General features: G+C 39.3%; 1 protein-coding gene across 1 annotated transcript in view; it reads left to right on the top strand.

The window, feature by feature from the left end:
* USP9X (ubiquitin specific peptidase 9 X-linked) overlaps positions 1–22,789 on the top strand; it is a 270,458-nt gene that overhangs the window by 124,363 nt on the left and 123,306 nt on the right. Inside the window, exons 12-22 of the mRNA XM_070750538.1 lie at positions 503–607; positions 2,249–2,455; positions 3,927–4,063; positions 8,023–8,156; positions 8,579–8,666; positions 10,211–10,553; positions 17,111–17,206; positions 21,396–21,607; positions 21,974–22,214; positions 22,410–22,559; positions 22,650–22,770. Coding sequence (XP_070606639.1) covers positions 503–607; positions 2,249–2,455; positions 3,927–4,063; positions 8,023–8,156; positions 8,579–8,666; positions 10,211–10,553; positions 17,111–17,206; positions 21,396–21,607; positions 21,974–22,214; positions 22,410–22,559; positions 22,650–22,770 — 1,834 coding nt within the window. The remainder of the gene's footprint in view (positions 1–502; positions 608–2,248; positions 2,456–3,926; positions 4,064–8,022; positions 8,157–8,578; positions 8,667–10,210; positions 10,554–17,110; positions 17,207–21,395; positions 21,608–21,973; positions 22,215–22,409; positions 22,560–22,649; positions 22,771–22,789) is intronic.

The following is a 22,789-nucleotide window of genomic DNA, read 5'->3' as shown; positions in this document are numbered from 1 at the left end:
TGGCCGTTGTGGAAGATTATCTGATCGTTGTTTCTTCAGGACCGTGCCTTGCTGTTTCCAGACTTTGTTTGTTGATTTTTCACAACTTTGAAATCAAAGCAGAGCAAAGTGTGGGGGTCTCAATCACTTCGTGTGGAAGAAGGGGGGCCATGACGTTCCTTCACAGCTGCTAGCTAAATACTTAAGGACTGATTAAGGGGATTGTACAGACTACCAGGTTGTTTTGGGACGAGTGCTCTTTGCAATATAAAAAGGGTGCTTTGTTTCTTTTGAATTTTTGTGATAAAGAACATTGTTTTTGAACTTTCAAGTGTGTGTGTGTCTGAAATTTGTACCCTTGAATTTTCGGGAGACTCATACCATAGAGCCCGGCAGAACAATACCAATCCTTGCCTTTTAATCAGTTTACCTTAAAATGGTATTTTGTGATAATAATGTTGCAACATGCTGTACCTTTTTCTACAAATAACATAAAACAACATTAATAATATTGCTCTTCAAGGCAGGAAAACATGAAGCCATTGTGAAAAATGTACATGATCTTCTTGCAAAATTGGCCTGGGATTTCTCTCCTGAACAGCTTGACCATTTGTTTGATTGTTTTAAGGTAATTAGTCTATTAATTTGCTATTCATTTAACTCCTTTAAGTAGGATATAATCAAAGTTCAATTTATGTTGATGTTAATAGGTGGTAACTGGCTCAATAGTAGTAACTGCGAGAGGGATCTTGGAGTCCTAGTGGACATTTACTTACTGTGATGCAGTTGCCAAAAAAGCCAATGCAGTGCTAGGCTGCATTAACAGAGATAGGATCAGGATCATATAACCTGTTAGTACCACTTTACTAACTTTACTTTGGTAAGACCACACTTGGAATATTGCATCCAGTTTTGATTGCCATGATATAAAAAGATGTTGAGACTCTAGAAAGAACACAGAGGCTAACACATACCCACATAGAGTTGGGTATGATTAGTTGAACTACTAGGGGTGACATGATAGCAATATCTGAAGGGCTGCCACAAAAAAATGGGGATTGACCTATTCTCCAAAGCACCTAAATCCACAACAAGAAGCAGTGGATGAAAATTAGTCAAGGAAAGAATCTACCTACAACTAAGGAGAAATTTCCTGAAAGTTAGAACAATTAATTGATGAAATGACTTACCTCCAGAAGTTGTGGGTGTTAAAGGTTTTAAAGAAGAGATTGGATAGCCATTGTCTAAAATGGTATAGGGCAGTGATGGCGAACCTACGGCATGGGTGCTGCAGGTGGCATGCGGAGCCATATCTGCTGGCACGTGAGCTGTTGCCCTAGCTCAGCTCCAAGGTGCATGTTTGTGCTGGCCAACTGATTTAGAAGAGCTGGAAAAGAGGCTTTCACTCAGATGTAATCTTTGAAAATTATTTTAAAATAGCTTAATTCTTACTATTGCTCAGTATGGTTGAAGAACACATGTTTTTATATATATTCTTTAAAATAGTTACTTGTAAATTCTAAATTACGTTAATTTGTATTTTAATATTTTGTAAAGTTTTCTATTATTATAGGATTTAGGCTTTAGGGGTAGTGATTTCTGACAGTCTCAAAATGGGTGAACAGTGCAGTCAGGCGGTAGGGAAAGCAAGTAGGATACTTGGCTGCATAGCTAGAGGTATAACAAGCAGGAAGAGGGAGGTTATGATCCCGCTATATAGAATGCTGGTGAGACCACATTTGGAATACTGTGTTCAGTTCTGGAGACCTCACCTACAAAAAGATATTGACAAAATTGAACGTGTCCAAAGACGGGCTACAAGAATGGTGGAAGGTCTTAAGCATAAAACGTATCAGGAAAGACTTAATGAACTCAATCTGTATAGTCTGGAGGACAGAAGGAAAAGGGGGGACATGATCGAAACATTTAAATATATTAAAGGGTTAAATAAGTGAACACAAGAACAAGGGGACACAATCTGAAGTTAGTTGGGGGAAAGATCAAAAGCAACATGAGAAAATATTATTTTACTGAAAGAGTAATAGATCCTTGGAACAAACTTCCAGCAGACGTGGTAGATAAATCCACAGTAACTGAATTTAAACATGCCTGGGATAAACATATATCCATCCTAAGATAAAATACAGAAAATAGTATAAGGGCAGACTAGATGGACCATGAGGTCTTTTTCTGCCGTCAGACTTCTATGTTTCTATGTTTCTATAGGACTATATTTTTAATTTTCTACTGATTTCCCTTTGGTTTTTAGGCAAGTTGGACAAATGCAAGTAAAAAGCAACGTGAGAAGCTACTTGAGCTAATCCGACGTCTTGCAGAAGACGATAAAGATGGTGTGATGGCACACAAAGTACTAAATCTTCTATGGAATTTAGCACATAGTGATGACGTTCCAGTTGATATCATGGATCAGGCTCTCAGTGCCCACATTAAAATTTTAGATTACAGTTGTTCTCAGGTAAGGATGAATTGTTAATTAGCCATTAAAAGGAACTTGCTAATGTTTCACTAAAAACTATGTTATTTTTTCCACAATCCTCCAAAGTGCAAATTTTCAAATTGTAAGTATTTAATTCAAGGGATGTTTGCACTTTGTGTGTGTTTCCATACAGAAAGCTGGAACACTAAGACAACTTGATCTCAATATTTCTGAGTGTTCTCATAGGACTCTGGCTTTGTGTGCACAAGCTGGGTAACCAAGAACATTGACAAGTGTATCTACTTGTTCCCCATTGCACATGTATGGAGAATAGCAAATAGCAAGTTCTTTAGCTCAGCCAGGAAGGAAGGGTTGTTTCACTATTTTCAGCAGAAGGTAGCTCTGGTTTTACCACTTCATATTACCAATAGCTGTAAAGTGCTTGCAGATTGCTCATGCCCAATATAACAGAGAATGTGGAACTTGAGAACAAAGGGCCCTACCAGGAGTTTAGACCAGCAATCAGCCATTAATAATTCTACTTCACAATGCAGTGGAACATCCCATAAACACTAGTGACCATGTTTCCCACAAAAAAAAATCTATTCCAAAAGTAAACCCTAGCCTGATTTTTAAGTATGTGCCTAATATAAACCTATGCAAAAAATAAGCCCTAGTGAAGGAAGTGGGCGTGGCCAGCGATATGGCCTCTAACGATCTGGCTCCACATTTTATGGAAGGATGAGTCAACCTTGAGCCGGTGAGACCTGAACTGTCAAACTGCAAGCAGCTGGTGATCAGCAGAAGTAGCTTGTAGTACTGCATTCTAACCATTGTGCCACCATGGCTCTTTCATTATGGGTTTATGGGAAACATATCCCTCATATAGAATAGAATAGAATAGAATTTTATTGGCCAAGTGTGATTGGACACACAAGGAATTTGTCTTGGTGCATATGCTCTCAGCATACATAAAAGAAAAAGATACATTTGTCAAGAATCATGTGGTACAACACTTAATGAGTGTCATAGGGGTCAAATAAGCAATGAAGAAACAATAAATATTAATATGGTATTCCATAGCAGTCCAGATTTGCAGACAGAATTGACTTTGAGTTCTGAGAGGGATACAGTTTTATTTGTAGAGGCACGGATGGCTTGCACCTGTTATTTACCTTATTAATTATTGGTTTCATTTTATTGTTTTATTTTGTTTTAATAGCTATTCATCCAGAGTCATGTATATTACATAAATAAATGGTACATTGTTATAAAATTTCAGTCTTGCTCCTTTAGGACAGAAATAATAGGTGTCCCAGTTTCTGACAAAACTTTCTTTGTACAAGCGGGATAAGAAAGCAACTTGGTGTTATATTTATAATTGGCAAGTATTATTTAGGAATAGGTTTTCTCTGCTTTTGCACAGGAAGATCTTACTTTTTCTAGTTCATTTTTGGCCTAGCTTTATCCTCTTTCCTTCATGTTTATGCTTCCTTTTCTTTTCCTGAAGGATAGAGATACACAAAAAATACAGTGGATAGATCGTTTTATAGAAGAACTCCGCACAAATGACAAATGGGTCATTCCAGCCTTGAAACAAATTAGGGAAATTTGTAGTTTGTTTGGAGAAGCGCCACAAAACCTAAGGTGAGAAGTTAAGGTAATTATATAGTAAATTGTAATGAAATCTAGTACAATGCATGAATAGATGATGTATTTGTATTTGTTTAGCTATGTGGTAATAGGAAGTATTCCTGTAGAATGCATATAATCTCTTCAAAGAGATTAGCAAACTTAAATTGTCATGGTTTATATGTTGTGAGCTTGGGTAGCCATGTAAATATTTTAAATAAAATGAATCAGTAAGCAATTAGTTTAGAAATATCACAAAATTACCTAATTCTTAGCCTCCTTCAAATGGTATGACAAGAATGTGACCTTTGAAAATGGATAGGGGCAAAATAAAGTCTAAATGCAGGAATCCCAAATCTCTTCAATTCATTGGTCTCTTCATGAAGTTTCAGATTGCTCATTGACACACTCACACACACACACACCCAAAAAACATCTATTATATGAAAATAATAATATTTTAAATAATATAATATAAATAATGATAACAGAATAATAATGGAATCCCATTGACTTGCGGAAGTTGATATTAACCACTTTTGGAGAATTCTGATCTAAGGAATTTGAAATAAAACTGTATTGGTCATTTAAACCTTTGGATATTAATACGTGAATTGTTAGAATATAAATTACAAGTAGTAGGGGTTAATAGAAATATTGAAGCTGAATTGTCATTAATATTCAGACAATTATTTTGATAAATGATTTTAAAAGCAGTTGAGAAAGTAGTAATTAAGAAGTAACTTTATCTTCATTTCATGGTTTGGCAGTGTTTCAAGGATTCAAATCACAATTCAGTCCTTTCATCTTCAGAGAACGAAGAGAATATAGGGTAGTTTTACACTTAACAAGGAAAAGGAATTTTCATTGCTAAGCACCACAGTGCAATGTTGCATGACAACACCACTTAGTAATAGAAATTTTGGTATTTCTAGTTTCTGTGACGTTGTAGTTACGAGGACTTACATCCTTGTACTTAACTAGCACTTGTTTAAACAGTCATTGAATGAGTGTCCATTAAGAAAGAACCATCTGTACTCATCAGAAGAGAGGAATGGTCAAGATGTTGTACTCATCTGTACTCACCAGAATAGAGGAATGGTCAAACTTTCCTTGGACCCAGCTGTTTTGAACAACTATCATCCTGTCTCCAACCTTCCCTAAATGGTCCTTGTATACAACCAATTATCTGGGTCCTCAGCAATCAGGATTCAGGCCTGGCTACAGCACTGAAACTGCTTTGGTTGCACTGACAGATGATCTCTGGCAGGCCCGGGATAGGGGTTAATCTTCTATCCTGGTGCTTCTTGACTTCTCAGTGGCTTTCAATACCATGAACCATGGTATGCTTTTGCGCTGGCTGGAGGGATTGGGGATCTGAGGCACCATTCTGTGGTGGTTTGCCTCCTACCTCTGGTCGGTCGCAGTCAGTGTTGGCAGGTAGCCAGAGGTCGACTCCTAGATCCCTCCTTTGTGGTGTTCCTCAGGGTTGGTCCTCTCGTCCCTGCTGTTTACTATCTACATGAAAACACTGGGTGAGATCATCCAAGGGCATGGGGTGAGCTACCATCAGTATGCTGACGATACTCAGCTATTCATCTCCACCACGTGTCTACTCAGTGAAGCAGTGGAGGTAATGTGTCTGGAGGCTGTCAAGGTCTGGATAGGCATTAATAGGCTTAGACTCAACCCCAACAAGATGGAGTGGCTGTAGGTTTCGCCTCCCAGGGACAATTCCATCTGTCTCTCCATCACCCTTGGGGGGGAGTCCTTACCCCCCTCGGAGAGGGCCCGCAATTTGAGCATTCTCCTTGATCCACAGCTGAGCTTAGAAGACCATCTCTTGGTTGTGGTGAGGGGGGGGGGCGTATGCACGTGTATGTCTTGTGCACCAGTTGCAGCCCTATTTGGACAGGGAGTCACTTCTCACAGTCACTCACACCCTTATCACCTCGAGATTTGATTACTGCAATGCTCTCTACATGGGGCTTCCTTTGAAGAGTGTTTGGAGACTGCAGATTGTGCAAAGTGCAGTGGCACCAGCCATTATGGGGCTCCCAACATCTACCCACATTTCAACAACACTCCATGAGCTGCATTGGTTACCATTTGGCCTCCGGGCACAATTCAAAGTGCTGGTTATGACCTATAAAGCCCTACATGGCTTAGGACCAGACTACCTCCGGGACTGTCTTCTGCCTCATGCATCCCAGTGGCCGGTTAGTTCCACAGAATTGGCCTTCTCCGGGTCCCGTCGGCCAAACAATGTCATCTGGCAGGGCCTAGGGGAAGAGCCTTCTCTGTGGCGGCCCCAGCCCTCTGGAATGAAATCCCTTCGGAGATACATACCGCCCCCTCCCTCCTGGTCTTTTGTAAAGTTCTGAAGACTTACCTCTGCCAGCGGGCATGGGAACCGCGAGCCACAAGATTGTCCCTAGCCAATATGAATGATTGAATTGGATGAATGTGGATGACTGCATAAAGGGGTTTAGATTTTTATTAATTTTGTATATGTCCTTTTAAAATAATTAGATTTCTCACACATACTGTTTGCATTTACAATGATCTCTCTGAGAAGGGTGGCATAGAAATCTAATAAATAAATAAATGTTTGACCCATAAAATTATCCCAAACAGCTAAAAATGGATTGAAGTCACCCTGTTCATATTCTCACAATTTTTGTAATGTGATTCTAGGGTTCTAAGGAGCTATCAGCTAAATTAGATTTGCATCTTTCTTCAGCCAGAAAACAGCATTCATTTTCATATTGGATTCTAAATTTGTTAATAATTTTTGCTAGATGATAAACTGGTTTTGTAAGGATCTGCCTCTCTTCCATTCAAGAAAGTACAACTCTTGAAATAATTAGCATTTCAAAAGGAGCCTTTTATAGAAGGGAAGAGATAGCAAGACAAAGGAAGCAGGATCTGAGGATTCCCCCCTCAATTTTGTTAGATTAAGGCAGTTAGAAACCCTTCCCCTCTGTCGATGTTGAATAAGCCAATCCAGAAGTTGTTTTAAGGGGAAGTTGTTTTAAGAATTGCTGTCTGAGAAGGTGATAAGAAGGTATTCTGAGGCCTCTGTTGCTGGAGATTTCAGAGTGAGACAAAGCAGATGGCCCTCCCTGCTTACATTCTTATGAAGGTAAATCAAAGTACAGTGGAACCTCTACTTATGAACTTTTCTAGATAAGAACCGGGTGTTCAAGATTTTTTTGCCTCTTCTCAAGAACTATTTCCCACTTACAAACCGGAGCCTCTGAAACTGTAACAGGAAAAGGTAGGGAGAAGCCTCTGGGAGGCCTCTCTAGGAATCTCCTGGGAGGGAACAGGGCTGGAAAAGGTAGGAAGAAGCATCCTTGGGCCTCTCTAGGAATCTCCTAAGAGGAAACAGGGTCCCCACCCTCCGTGTGGTTTCCCCAATCGCACACATTTTTTGGTTTTACATTGATTCCTATGGAAAAAATTGCTGCTTCTTACAAACTTAAGATCCTGGTCACAGAACGGATTAAGTTTGTAAGTAGAGGTACCACTGTACAGGATAAATAGGCATCAGAAAAAAGGCTGTAAACTAAAGAATGCACCCAAGCCCCCTCCCCACCAAAATAGCAGCATCCCAATAGGGATCTATGGGACCATGACAGCTTCAGAAGTTTTTCAAAAATGATTGTATTTTGCAGTAGAGAGTAACTTGCTGTTGAACAATTCATTAAGTTATGAAAATAGTTCCATGACAGATTTTATGAAGAGAGTGCTATATAAAGCTATATGTGCTATATAAAGCTATATGTTGATGTTTATTCTGTTATATATTGAATTTTAAATTGACTTCTTGTATGAATGTTAAGTTTTGAATGAGATTTTAGTTTAAAAATGTAATACCACTTGGACTGTCATTTACTTTCTGTTAATACTATTAAATGAAAATATCCATATTAAATATTCACCTATAAGTTTTATGTTTTTAATTGCAGTCAAACTCAGCGAAGCCCCCATGTATTTTACCGTCATGACTTAATCAATCAACTTCAGCACAATCATGCTCTAGTAACTTTAGTTGCAGAAAATCTTTCAACATATATGGAAAGCATGCGACAGTATGCTAAAGGTCAGTTAATTAAGTTGTTTAGCTCATTAAAATTATCTTTTAAACATAGCTACTGAGGGGTAGCATTTTAATCTGAGAAATGTGGGATCAACTCTATAGAGGAACATGTAAAATTCATGTTTAAACAGAAAGTGTATTGATCTGTTTTGCAAAAGTTTTAAAAAATCAGTTTATTTCTATAGCATTTATGAAATATTTTTAAATTATCTGTTAATACGTTTTGGCAAATAATTTTTCATAAGGTAAAGAAGAATCATAAAAGACATTGGTACAACTGTCTCGGTTGTTGCATATTTAAAACATAAATGGTTCAATAATACTAAAATGTTAGCAATTCTAAATGGATTTTCTTAGATACATTGGGACTTACTGATGATTAAACATATTCAAAAATCATAACATCTGCCTCTTAAAAATTACAGAGCATGGAGAATATGATCCACAAACTGTAAGACCAGGAAGTAGATACAGTCATGTTCAAGAAGTCCAGGAGCGGCTGAACTTTTTACGGTTGGTTTAAGCAGAGTTTTTTTTTTGGGGGGGGGGGGGGATTAAAAATAAATGTTCCTTAAAGCAGAGAAAATATTTTTGTTTACTTAGGTGAAAAACTGTATATTCTTACTGCAATATAAACTTACTCTGGTTTGTTGACATTGCAGAAAGATCCTTAGCAAGAAATTAAACTACAGTACTTGCATCTTAATTTTGATACTGTCAGCCTAATTCCCATTCATTTAATAAAATATTGATATACCTACCTGTAACCTATTTCAGATGGACCTATTCCAAGTACATTGCTTTCACTAGAGTTCCTGCAGTTAGAACAATTATTTCATAGTCAAGCTGCTCCAGAAGGATGGACAAGGGAGTGGGTTCCTTTTTGAATAAATGGATCTTGATATCTCTTAATTCATCAAAACACATTTGAATAGCTAATTTTAAGGATAAGAGATAGTAAATATAAGAGAGAAGCTTAGCTTGTCAGCTTTTAAAAGGAAATACAGTAATACCTCGTCTTACGAACTTAATTGGTTCCAGGACGAGGTTCGTAAGGTGAAAAGTTTGTAAGATGAAACAATGTTTCCCATAGGAATCAATGGAAAAGCCAATAATGCGTGCAAGCCGATTAGGAAAATCCAAAACATTAAGGCTTTAAAAAAAAAAAAGCTGCCGGAAGACGAAGCTGAGGCGAACGGAGTGGGGGGAGGGACAGCGAGAGGTGGCAAGAGGTGGAAGTCCCAATGAAGCAAGGCGAAAAGAGCCTCTCTTGATCTCCATGAGTCTCTCCCGTTTTTCCCCACCCTGTCCTGCAGCTTTCTCCCCTCTGGATCTCCATGGGTTCCTCCCGTTTTTCGCACCCTGTCCTGCACCTTTATCCCCTCTGGATCTCCATGGGTTCCTCCCGTTTTTTCCCACCCTGTCCTGCAGCTTTCTCCCCTCTGGATCTCCATGGGTTCCTCCCGTTTTTTCCCACCCTGTCCTGCACCTTTATCCCCTCTGGATCTCCATGGGTTCCTCCCGTTTTTTCCCACCCTGTCCTGCAGCTTTCTCCCCTCTGGATCTCCATAGGTTCCTCCCGTTTTTCCCACCCTGTCCTGCAGCTTTCTCCCCTCTGAATCTCCATGGGTTCTGAACGGCAGGTTCGTAAGGTGAAAAACGTTTGTAAGAAGGGGCAAAAAAATTCCGAACCCTGGGTTCGTATCTTGAAAAGTTCGTATGACAAGGGGTTTGTATCATGAGGTACTACTGTACCTTAAGTGAAGATAATAGAAATACAGTTTATGTACCTGTCCAGATTTTCTTGTATTTGTCCCCTTAATCTTTTCTAGTGGTCAAAGAATATTAAATACGGTAACTTCCTTTTATGAATATACTTTAAGAGTAGTATTGTAAGTAAGTAATGTGATATGTACATTTAGGATAATGCTAAATTATCTTTTCTCTGTCTTGGAAATTTCAAATTTTTGGAATTTAGGTATATATGGTAAACTTTATTTTTAAAGTATTCATGGGATTAATACATATTTCTAATTTGTTCCTTTGTTTTCTTCAAGATTTTTACTAAAGGATGGTCAATTATGGCTCTGTGCTCCTCAGGCGAAACAAATATGGAAATGTTTAGCTGAAAATGCAGTCTACTTATGTGATCGTGAAGCCTGTTTTAAATGGTATTCTAAATTAATGGGAGATGAACCAGACTTAGACCCTGACATTAATAAAGACTTTTTTGAAAACAATATTCTTCAATTGGACCCTTCACTCTTAACAGAAAATGGAATGAAATGTTTTGAACGTTTTTTCAAAGCTGTGAACTGTCGGGAAGGGAAGCTAGTAGCAAAGAGACGTGCTTATATGATGGATGACTTGGAGTTAATAGGACTAGATTACCTTTGGAGAGTAAGTGTAAAAAATATACTCTATTCAAATTGAGACTGTTATTTACTTTCTGTAAATAGTATTGACGGTATTGAAAAAATGCCTAATTGGAAAACACTATTTTTTGTAAGGTAGACAAATCAACAATTATATATTAGAATGAAGCATCATTGTCTAGTTAAAATGTGCTTTCATTATTTTGTACATCTCATATGTTCAGATATAAAGTTTAAATGTTTTTGTGATAGTATAGATCTTTTGTATACTATTTTAAGACTTTAAAAAGTCATAGATCTAAAAGGCCCCAAACAGCATATAAAAAAATGTTTTTTTAAATTTGCTGAATTATCCAATGTTGTTTTTCAATGAAAATGTTCTTCAACTACTACCAACATAATAAAATTGTGTACAGCTGTGCTCCCTAGGAAGTTGGAGTTAGCATTCAGCTGGGGTTATCCTTTGTCCAATCACATTGAGGACTGAGTCTGTCAATCAAATATTAATAACCTATATATACCAATCTTCTTGGCTCCAACCCAGTTTCAGAATCAGTACTCCATGAGGATTAGATGTGGAATTCTGATAAGAGTCCAAGGTTCTCAGGAAGGTTCTCCCCTCATTATCCAAAAAAAGAGCATACTGCTAGGCCCCCTACCCTAGGCGGCCCTTTTGGCAGACTGACCTGGGGTCAAGCTTTTCTCATGACCCAGGTCAGTATGGGTCGTACTCTTCTAATGCAGAAAGGTCTGCCAGGGGAGTTTTTTAAGCGCCCCTTCAAAGGGGGTAATTCAAAGCCCACTAGGCGATTCAAGTGAAGTTCCCCTAATTGCCCCCATAGGTGGCAGGTTAGCAGCCTTTGCTGACAAGTGGGATAATATCACTCAGGACCTTTGGGTTAGATCAGCTATTCACTTTGGGTTACAGTTGGAGTTTTTTTCATTACTTCCTCCCTTTTTTATGGTTTGTTCAGTTTCCAGGGATCCTTCAAAAAGGGCCTTGATATGGAGGAGGCTGTTCAGCACTTATAAGGGCAATTGAGAAGTTTCCTTGGGATCAGAGAGGCCTAGGTCTTTATTCGGTTCTTTTTCTAGTCTCCAAGTCTTCTGGCGGTTGGCATCCTATATTGGCATCCTAAAGCGACTCAATTTATTCATTAAATATCATAGGTTCAAGATTAAGTCTCTGCATTCTATTTTATGGGGCATCCACCGGGGAGATTTTTTAGCCTCACTAGACCTCACAGAGGCATACCTACACATCCCTATTAGGGACTTAGACTGGCAGTTCCTTTGTTTCTGTCATGCCAGTAGACATTTCCAGTACCGTACATTACCTTTTCGCCTCTCGTCGGCGCCCCAGTCCTTTACAAAGGTCTTTGCAGCCTTAGAGGCTCATTTACGATATCACTCTGTCAGACTACAGTCTTATTTGGACGGCATTTTAGTTCAGCCGTCGTCAAAGAGCAGAGCCTTCAGAGACCTTAAGCTCATGATGGACTCCATCCACAAACATGGATTTTCCATTAATCTAGCTAAGAGTTCCTTGATCCCTTCCACTTCCATCAAGCATTTGGGCACTGTGATAGATTCCCTAGAGTGCAAGGTGTTCCTCTCTAGAATGGCAGGAGAGTATTAGGGAAATGGTGAAGCCCTCAACCCTACAGTTTCCATTTCCCTGCTTTCTACACTCTAGGGAAAATGATCTCCTGTATAGACATCATCCCCTGGACTCGCTTGCACTCTAGGGAACTGCAATGCTTCCTCTTAGCCTTCCAAAAGGCAGGAAGATCTGCATCCCTGGGCAAAGTTAAGGTCACTCCCAAGGTTCTGTCTTCCCTCCATTGGTGGCGATCCACAGCCGTGGCCCAGGGTTCCTCTCTTCTGTATTTAACAGTCCTGGTGGTCATTACAGATGCCAGCCTTTCAGGCTGGGGGGCACATATGGAAGGGCAGGTGGCACAGGGGCGTTGGTCTTCCAGGGAATCCGCCTTACCTATTAATCTTCTGGAACTCAGAGCCATTTTTCTTGCCCTAAAACATTTTAGAAGTTCTCTCCTTGGTTCCCATGTTCTTTTTCTTACAAATAATGTTGCTGCTAAGACGCACATTAATAGGAAGGGAGGTACTCATTCTAGGCCTGTGCTCCACGAGGCTCTCAGAATTGGTTTTTGGCAGAACACCACCTGTTGACACTTTTGGCCAAGCATATATCAGAGGAGTCTAACACCATGGCCAATTGGGTTAAGTAGGATGGCCATTGACCACTCTGAATGGCAACTACATCCTGTGGTTTTTCAATCTGTTGTTCGTTTATTTGGTCAACCATTAATTGATTTGTTTGCTACCCCACAGAATACCCTACTTTTGCAGGTTTTATTCCCATTTCCGGTCACCAGGAGTGGAGGTAATTAACGCCCTTCAGACCCCATGACCTCATGCACTGTTATATGCCTTCCCTCCCCCTATCCATTTTGTCCAGAGTTCTACAGAGGGTAATTAAAGAACAGGCTGAGGTAATTTTCATAGCACCCTATTGACCCCATCGGGCCTGGTTCGGTGACCTCCAGGTTCTTTCTCTCTGACCTCCCTTCAGACTGCCTCTCTGATGATATCTCCTCATGTAGGGAGTGGTCGTTCATCCAGACATCCAGTGGCTTCAACTGACCACTTGGCGGTTGTTTACTGCATCTTACTCGAACAGGACTATGATGGAGACATCATTATTTAGGCAGCCAGGAGACCTTCCACCATGAGACTCTACCAGACTACCTGGAAAACATTTTGCAAATGGTGTAGTTCAGAGATGTTTTCACCTCTTTATGTTCCCATCCCTAAGATTCTTAGGTTTCTTAAGTGAGGTTTGGCTTTGGGCCTATCATATAGCACCCTTAGATGACATGTGGCAGCCCTTTCAACTGTTCTGTTGTGTGAGAATTCCCAGTCTCTCTCACAGTATCCCACCATCCATCTATTTCTCATGGGTGCAGCTAATATAAGTCATCCCATAGTTCACAGGTTCTCTACCTGGGAACTGCTGTTAGTTTTGGACTCACTGATAGGGCTCCTTTATGAGCCCCTTTGGGAGACCCAACTTAATTTTCTATCTTACAAAGTGGCCTTTTTATTAGGGGTTACTTCCATGCACTGCATTCCATAGTTATTTGCCTTATCCATCCGCAAGGATTTTTGTATTTTCCATGCAGATAGAGTAGTGCTCAGGTTAGACCCATCCTTTTTACCTAAAGTAAACTCCCATTTTCATTGGGCCCAAGAATTGGTCCTCCCTACCTTTTGCGCCCACCCTAAAGATGATGTTTGGCATACCTTAGATGTTAGGCGCCCTGAAGATTTATATTGCGAGACCCTCACCTTTTTGTAAATTTGAGGCTCTTCTAGTGGGCTTTCTCCCTCGCTCTAATGGTCATAAGGTTTCTTCGGCCACAGTGGGCCTCTGGATTAGGGCAGCTATTGCCAAGGCCTACTTCCTCAATGGTCACCCTGTGCCTCCTAACATAACGGCGCATTTTAGTTGGAGAGCTGCGACTTCATCAACCTGGAACATGCAGGCTTCATTAGAGGAGGTTTGCAGAGCAGCTACCTGGGCATTTCCTACCCAAATCATACGCTATTATAAGATAAATATATTCACATTGGCGGGTCTAGGACTTTTCGCCTCCTCCTGTTGGCCGCGCCTCTTTGGTCTCCAGACTTTCGCCTCTGACTATTGGGCGCTGCCTTTTCTCCTTCGCTGAAAAGGCCCTAGCTGTTCGGCCCAGCCCTTCCGTCACAGCCCTTCCAGTCACAGCTGCTTAGTCACAGGCCTTTCTCCGAACAGGCACAAAACCCTATTTACCCAGGAACTTTGGGCCCATGGGACACTTTGCCACTAACCAGTCAGAGGAAAAAGATCTCTCCCTCTAGTTTCCAAGTTTCCAAGCCTTCCTCTTCCCCATTTCCTCTCTAGGTGGTTTCTATGTGTCCTCTAGTTTGCACGGAGGGTTTCCAAGCCTTCCTCTTCCACATTTTCTCTCTGTGCTTTCTATGTGTCCTCTAGTTTGCACGGAGGGTTTCTAAGTCTTCCTCTTCCCGGTTTGCTCTCTATGTGTCCTCTAGTTTGCACCTCCAGCTCTGTTTGTGTGTATGATCCTGCTTTTTCCTCCACTCCTCCTCCTCTATCTCCTTTTCTTTTAATAGTCTCTTATTTCTGCTCCTTTGCCCACAAACGGCAAGACTGATCAAAGGTCAGACTTATATTCTTCAGCTCTAGGACAATTAACTTTACAGATGTATCCTCCCATTCTTAAACAATTCAGATCTTTTAAGAAAGATTTAGCAGTTCTTGGAAAGAATTGCTTAATCCCCAGACAGTAAATGGAAGGTAGTATTGGTGGGGGTGGTGAAAGAATGCAATCCTTCTCCCTTGTCCCTCATTCCTTCATTTCTGTTTCCCTCCACCCTGAAAAATCCCACCCCTTTCTCCCTCATTCCATGAAGAACGAGAGAGGAAAGTGGGAGATTCATTCCTGAGATTAAATGAAAACTAAGATGCAAACTAGTGGACACATAGAGAGCAAATGGGGAAGAGGAAGGCTTAGAAACCCTCCGTGCAAACTAGAATACATACAAAGCATATAGAGAGCAAACGGGGAAGGAAAAGGCTTAGAAACCCCCGTGCAAACTAGTGGACACATAGAGAGCAAATGGGAAAGAGGAAGGGTTGGAAACCCTCCATGCAAACTAGAGGACAAATAGAAAGCACATAGAGAAGAAACGTGGAAGAGGAAGGCTTGGAAACCCTCTGTGCAAACTAAAGGACACATAGAAAGCACATAGAGAGGAAACATGGAAGAGGAAGAGTTGGAAACCCTCTGTGCAAACTAGAGGACACATAGAAAGCACATAGAGAGCAAATGGGGAAGAGGAAGACTTGGAAACTAGAGGGAGAGTTTTGCTCCTCTGATTGGCTGGTGGCAAAGTGTCCAATGCGCCCAAAAGCCCAGGGCAAATGGGGTTTTGTGCCTGTTTGGAGAAAGACCTGTGTCTTAGGCAGAAGGCTGGAGACCAATCCGGTGTGGCCAACAGGAGGAGGCATAATGTCCCATTCCGTCACATTGGCAGAGGCTTCCTTTGGACGTCGGGTCCTCCAACAAGCGGTGGAAATTATCCCTTCGGGGTTTTTTCTCTCATGATGGGTTACCCACCCTGGGGACCTCTTCCTAGCTTTGGGACTGAATGCTAGCTCCAATCTCCTAGGGAGAAAGAGCGTTGGCTTACCTTGAACACCCATTCTTGTAGGTTGGAGCTAGCATTCAGTCCCTCTTTACTTTTCTCAAGCGTTTCCCTTGCCGACCACCTTTTGTCCTCTGCATCTGAATTGTTTTGGTGGTTTTCCAGTTTTTCGGTTTACACGTTTTTGAAATAAAGTTTTGTTCCTTACTTTCCACATCGAGTCTGTCTGTCATTTTCATCTGAAACTGGGTTGGAGCCCAGGAGATGGGTATATATAGGTTATTAATATTTGATTGACAGACTCAGTCCTCAATGTGATTGGACGAAGGACAACCCCAGCTGAATGCTAGCTCCAACCTATGGGAATGGGCATTTAATATAAGCCAACAAATATATAAATTATATCAATAAAGGAGAATATTTGTAGCTCAGGGTTGAAATTTGGGATGCTATCATTGATGATGTTTCCTAGTTGGGGTAATGAAACATCTGCAAGAGAAAAGCAAGCTCAGAGAGCACCAAGGACCCCTCATTATCAACTATGTAATAATAATAATAATAATAATAATAATAATTTATTAGATTTGTATGTAGTAAAACGTTGACTGACTTAATGGAATTTGTATATAATTTTCTTAAGTAATTTACATAATTTATGTCATTTAATTGTGCAGTTGATGTAAATATTAGTGACAAATTATTTTATATGTGATATCACTCAGATGAAATAATTTGTCACAATGATATAAATTCTTCAAAGACAGTTGAGAATAATGGCTAACCCCTTCTTCAGAGTACTCAATTAAAGCAAGATTTTATTATTTCCAAATTGTAGAGAAAAGATTAATTAACTAAATCTTTATAATAGGAAAAATTGAGATGTGCCCATTGGTCTTAACTATTCTTCCACAGTTATTTAAAGTAATAGTAAATTCATACCCGTGTTTACCTGGGAAATTGCAATATAACCAAAATGTAAATATAAAAACAGTATTACATTAACAAATCTAGAAAACCTAGATTTAAACATGTTTACAGTATTTACTTGATACCAGCTTTTTAATAATGAGTTGGTTTTCTAAAGGTTTCTTTGTAGCTTCTTATGTGAACACTGGATGTAGTCTACATTATTATATATAATAGCATATTCTGGAAAAATCCACAGTGGTCTGTATATCATGCTACTCTAACCATTCTGCATATGGTCTGCCATTTTCTAGAAGTTCAAAAACAGAAGTGGTTTATCATATTAAGTATGGCAGATGCTATTTTAGATCATTTTAAATAGAATTAAACGTACAAAATTGTTATACAATTCTAGCTTAACATATGCTTTATATTGATGTTTAGGTTGTAATTCAAGGGAATGATGATATTGCCAGTCGAGCAATAGATCTGCTGAAGGAGATTTATACCAACCTTGGTCCAAGATTACAAGTTAATCAGGTAAAATATTACAGTAACTTTTTTAAATAGGAGGTTTTGTTGCAATTAGAATGTAGAAATAATCACAATAAATACACATCTATGCTTTCACAATATAGACATGGTTAATAATAAATTACACACACACACACACACACACACACACACACACATGTTCTCTGACATAAGCAGATATATTTATCTACTTTGGGGGATGCATAATTTTTATTATTTTAGAATCATTCATTCATTCATTCAGCTTCTATGCCGCCCAATCCCAAAGGACTAAGGGCGGCTTACAACAATAATAAAAAATACAATATAAATAGATACAAAGGGATAAAAAAAAGAAGTCGAACATTATCTAAAACTAAAACATTATCTAAAACTAAAACCCCATAAAAAGTTATTTTAAAAAGGCAGTCACAGTCATACACATGCACCCCATTCATAGAGTTGGCCATCAAGCATGTAAATTTACGGCCCGCAGGCCTGCCAGCAAAGCCAGGTCTTCGTGGCCTTACAAAAGGCCAGCAGGGTGGGAGCAGTACGGGCGGAAGTTGGTTTCATAGAGCCGGGGCAGCCACAGAGAATGCCCTCCCCTGTTGTCCCGCCAACCTGCATTGTTTAGTCGACAGGACCTGGAGGAGGCCAACTCTGTGAGCTCTTATTGGTCTCTGGGAGGTATGCGGCAAGAGACGGTCCCGTAGATAGTTTTGCCCTGAGCCATATAGGGCATTATAGGTAATAACCAACACCTTGAATTGTGCCCGGAGACTAATTGGAAGCCAGTGCAGCTCACAGAGCAAAGATGTACGAGATATACCCATGATAGCTCTCGCGGCTGCATTCTGGACTATTTGAAGTCTCCGAACACTTTTCAAGGGCAGCCCCATGTAGAGCGCATTACAATAATCAAGACGGGAGGTGATGATGGCCTGAGTGACTGTACGGAGAGCCTCCTGGTCCAAGTAGGGCCGCAACTGGTGAACCAGGCAGTCCTGGGCAAAGGTCCCCCTGGCCACAGCCGAAAGGTGATGGTCAAAACTCAGCTGTGGATCCAGGAAGACACCCAAGTTGCGGACCCTATCTGAGGGGGACAATATCCCCCCCCCCCCTCCAGAACAATGGACGGACAGATTGAGGAGTCCTTAGGAGGAAAAGCCTACAGCCACTCGGTCTTGTCTGGGTTAATTTATTTATTTATTTATTTGTCAAACAATTATAGGGTGATAATTTGTACATATTAAACATTTGATAAGTAATGATAAAAAGTAGACAATAGGACAGGGACGGTAGGCACAGTGGTGTGCTTATGCACGCTCCTTACAGGTTTTGGGGTTAGGTGTAGAAACCACAGAATCAGGTAGTGCATTCCAGGCGTATTTTTTGCAGTCAAGTTTGGAGCGGTTGGCATTTAGTTTAAATCGATTTCGTGCTCGCGTGTTGTTGCGGTTGAAGGTGAAGTAGTTGTTAACAGGTAGGACATTTTGGTATATGATTTTATGAACTATAATTAAGTCGGAACGGAGACGACGGAGTTGTAAGTTGTCAACTAAGAATTTCAAGTCTGGTGGAATAAGGTATTTTGTTGTGAGAAGAGGAATGAGGAATGAAGGAGCAGAAGAAGGGCAGTAGAGAAGAAGCTGGTAACTACAGGCCAGTTAGCTTGACATTAGTTGTAGTTAAAATGATGGAGACTCTACTCAAAAAGAGGATAAATCAGCACCTAAAAAACAATAACTTATTGGACCCAAATCAGCATGGCTTTACTGAAGGCAAATCATGTCAGACTAATCTCATTGATTTCTTTGACTATGTCACCAAGGTGTTGGATCAAGGTGGTGCCGTGGATATTGCCTACCTGGACTTCAGCAAAGCCTTTGATATGGTTCCACATAAAGAGCTGAAAGATAAATTAGTGAAGATTGGACTTAATCCCTAGATAGTTCAATGGATTCGCAGCTGGCTGAAGCGTAGACATCAGAGAGTTATTGTTAATGGCGAGTATTCTGAGCAGAGACAGGTTACAAGCGGTATGCCACAAGGGTCTGTTCTGGGTCCTATTCTTTTTAATATGTTTGTGAGTGACATAGGGGAAGGTTTGGTAGGGAAGGTTTGCCTATTTGCCGATGACTCTAAAGTGTGCAATAGGGTTGATATTCCTGGAGGCGTCTGTAACATGGTAAATTATTTAGCTTTACTAGTTAAATGGTCAAATCAATGGAAACTGCAGTTTAATGTTTCCAAATGTAAAATAATGCACTTGGGGAAAAGGAATCCTCAATCTGAGTATTATATTGGCAGTTCTGTGTTAGCAAAAATTTCAGAAGAAAAGGATTTAGGGGTAGTGATTGCTGACAGTCTCAAAATGGGTGAACAGTGCAGTCAGGCGGTAGGGAAAGCAAGTAGGATGCTTGGCTGCATAGCTAGAGGTATAACAAGCAGGAAGAGGGAGATTATGATCCCGCTATATAGAGTGCTGGTGAGACCACATTTGGAATACTGTGTTCAGTTCTGGATACCTCACCTACAAAAAGATATTGACAAAATTGAACGGGTCCAAAGACAGGCTACAAGAATGGTGGAAGGTCTTAAGCATAAAACGTATCAGGAAAGACTTAATGAACTCAATCTATATAGTCTGGAGGACAGAAGAAAAAGGGGGGACATGATCGAAACATTTAAATATGTTAAAGAGTTAAATAAGGTCCAGGAGGGAAGTGTTTTTAATAGGAAAGTGAACACAAGAACAAGGGGACGCAATCTGAAGTTAGTTGATGGAAAGATCAAAAACAACATGAGAAAATATTTTTTTACTGAGAGAGTAGTAGATCCTTGAAACAAACTTCCAGCAGACGTGGTAGATAAATCCACAGTAACTGAATTTAAACATGCCTGGGTTAAACATATATCCATCCTAAGATAAAATACAGAAAATAGTATAAGGGCAGACTAGATGGATCATGAGGTCTTTTTCTGCCGTCAGACTTCTATGTTTCCATGTTTCTTGTGAAATATTTCTGGACTCTCTCAATTGTGTTGATGTCAGATATGCAATGTGGGTTCCATACAGGCGAGCTGTGTTCTAGGATTAGTCTGACAAATGTTTTGTAAGCTCTTGTTAGCAGTTCAAAATTACCAGAGAAGAAGCTGCGAAGGATTAGGTTAACAACTCTTAAAGCCTTTTTGGCAATATTGTTGCAGTGGGCTCTAGGACTTAGGTCATTGGATATGAGTACTCCAAGGTCTTTGACAGATTGAGGGTTATCAATAAATTCAATTCCTCCAAGTTTATATTTAGTATTCTGATTCTTTTTACCAATGTGTAAGACAGAGCATTTAGTGGTGGAGATTTGATGTTGCCAGGTTTTAGACCATTCTGCTACATGGGCAAGGTCTTTTTGAAGGGTAACAGCATTGTCGGTGGTATTAAATAGTTTGACATCATCTGCAAAGAGAACGCAAATGCAGTCACAAAGATCGTTTATGTATAGTATGAATAGTGTGGATCCTAAAACACTACCTTGAGGGACACCACTGTTAACAGGAGCAGGAAGAGAAGTGGCACTTCCTATTTTGACCACTTATTGTCTGTTAGATAGGAATGCTGTTAACCAATTGTGTAGTAGTCCAGAGATGCCGTAGGATTTGAGTTTCAGAAGACGTTTGTCGTCGACAACTGAGTCAAAGGTTTTGCAAAAGTCGATACAAATTGCATAAATTGGATTACCTTGGTCAAGTTAGTGGTCCAAATGTTTTTACAGTGTAAGAGTTGTAGATTACAGGATAATTTTTTTCTGAAACCAAATTGTTTATTGGAAAGTAGGTTATTAGCTTCAAGGTGGAGTGTAATGTCTTGTCTGGGTTAAGCCTGAGCCTAATGTAATGTTCTGTGGCAAAAAGGTTTGTCTAGTGAAGACCTGATATTTTGATATTAATCTTTGTTAACTGGGATAAAATTCAACTGGGACAGTTATGATTAATATTCCTTGTATTTGGGGCAATGTTTATATAACTAGAATAAATTATTAATAAATAATAAATTATTTGGCTTGTTAATGAACTTTTAAAATAGTTTTTGGAATTATAAAATTGGGGAAACCTGCACTTCTACATTTAATTTTTTTAAGGTTTCTGTTTGTTTTTCATGTTATTTCATATTTTTTTTTGAATAATTGATAAATTATGGCTCTTGACATTTGTACAGGTAGTTATCCATGAGGACTTCATTCAATCTTGTTTTGATCGTTTGAAGGCATCCTATGATACTTTATGTGTATTGGATGGAGATAAAGATAGTATTAATTGTGCAAGACAAGAAGCAATAAGAATGGTGCGAGTGTTGACTGTTTTAAGAGAATATATAAATGAATGTGACAGTGATTACCATGAAGAACGAACAATTCTACCAATGTCAAGGTTTGTGGAAAAGTTAGTTTCCTAAGTTGCAGTGATTGAAATATTAATTAGATATGATTCAAATCAGTACTTTTATTTAGCTATTATAATAAGATACATATGCTAAGGATTATGCTAATCAACTTATTTTCTCAATTATCTATATATGCTTTGTTTGTGCAGTTCAACAAATATTATTTTTTATCTGACTTACAAAATAAATAGCCATCCCTTTCAGAAGAATTCAGAAATAAACACATTTTCTTATTAGCAAATTGTCATATTTTTAAAATGAGTAGAAATATTTATTAACTATGTTTTAACATACTGACATTCTTAAATATCCAAGATAGTTTTAACTAGAATTTCATTTCCCTATATTTTCAGAGCTTTTCGTGGTAAGCACATCTCTCTAGTAGTTCGTTTTCCAAACCAAGGTCGGCAGGTTGAAGATTTGGATGTTTGGTCTCATACAAACGATACCATTGGTTCAGTCAGACGTTGCATTCTCAACCGTATTAAAGCCAACAGTGCGCATACCAAAGTAGAATTATTTATTGGAGGAGAACTAGTAGATCCCGTAGATGATAGGAAATTAATTGGACAATTGAATCTGAAAGATAAAACAGTAAGTACTAAGAAAAATTATATACTGATAAAATGTGGGCCCATAACGGTATAAATATAATCTGTAATGATAGAATTGTGCACTAGTAAACTTGCGCACTTGTAGTTTAATATATTCAGAAGCTTTTAAAAATAGTTATATTTTACTACTTGATGTAGTTTATCAATTTACATCTGCATTTTAATCTGTCTGCAGTTAATTACAGCAAAGCTTACACAGATAAGTTCCAATATGCCTTCAAGCCCTGATAGTTCCTCTGATTCTTCTACGGGTTCTCCTGGTAACCATGGCAATCATTATAGCGATGGTCCAAATCCAGAAGTTGAAAGTTGTTTGCCTGGAGTTGTAAGTAGAAGAACACATGCATCTAAATTTATAATACTAGGCAAACATTTAAAATTTGCATCTTATGACAAACTTTTATTTTTATTGCAGATTATGTCTCTGCATCCTAGATACATCTCATTTCTTTGGCAAGTTGCAGACCTAGGAAGTAGTCTAAATATGCCATCCCTTAGAGATGGTGCACGTATCCTTATGAAATTAATGCCACCAGGTAATTTTTTTTATTCTAT

This window comes from Erythrolamprus reginae, chromosome 4 (genome assembly GCF_031021105.1).
Source record: "Erythrolamprus reginae isolate rEryReg1 chromosome 4, rEryReg1.hap1, whole genome shotgun sequence".
NCBI classification, from domain to species: Eukaryota; Metazoa; Chordata; class Lepidosauria; order Squamata; family Dipsadidae; genus Erythrolamprus; species Erythrolamprus reginae.
This window is presented reverse-complemented; position numbering and strand designations above follow the sequence as displayed.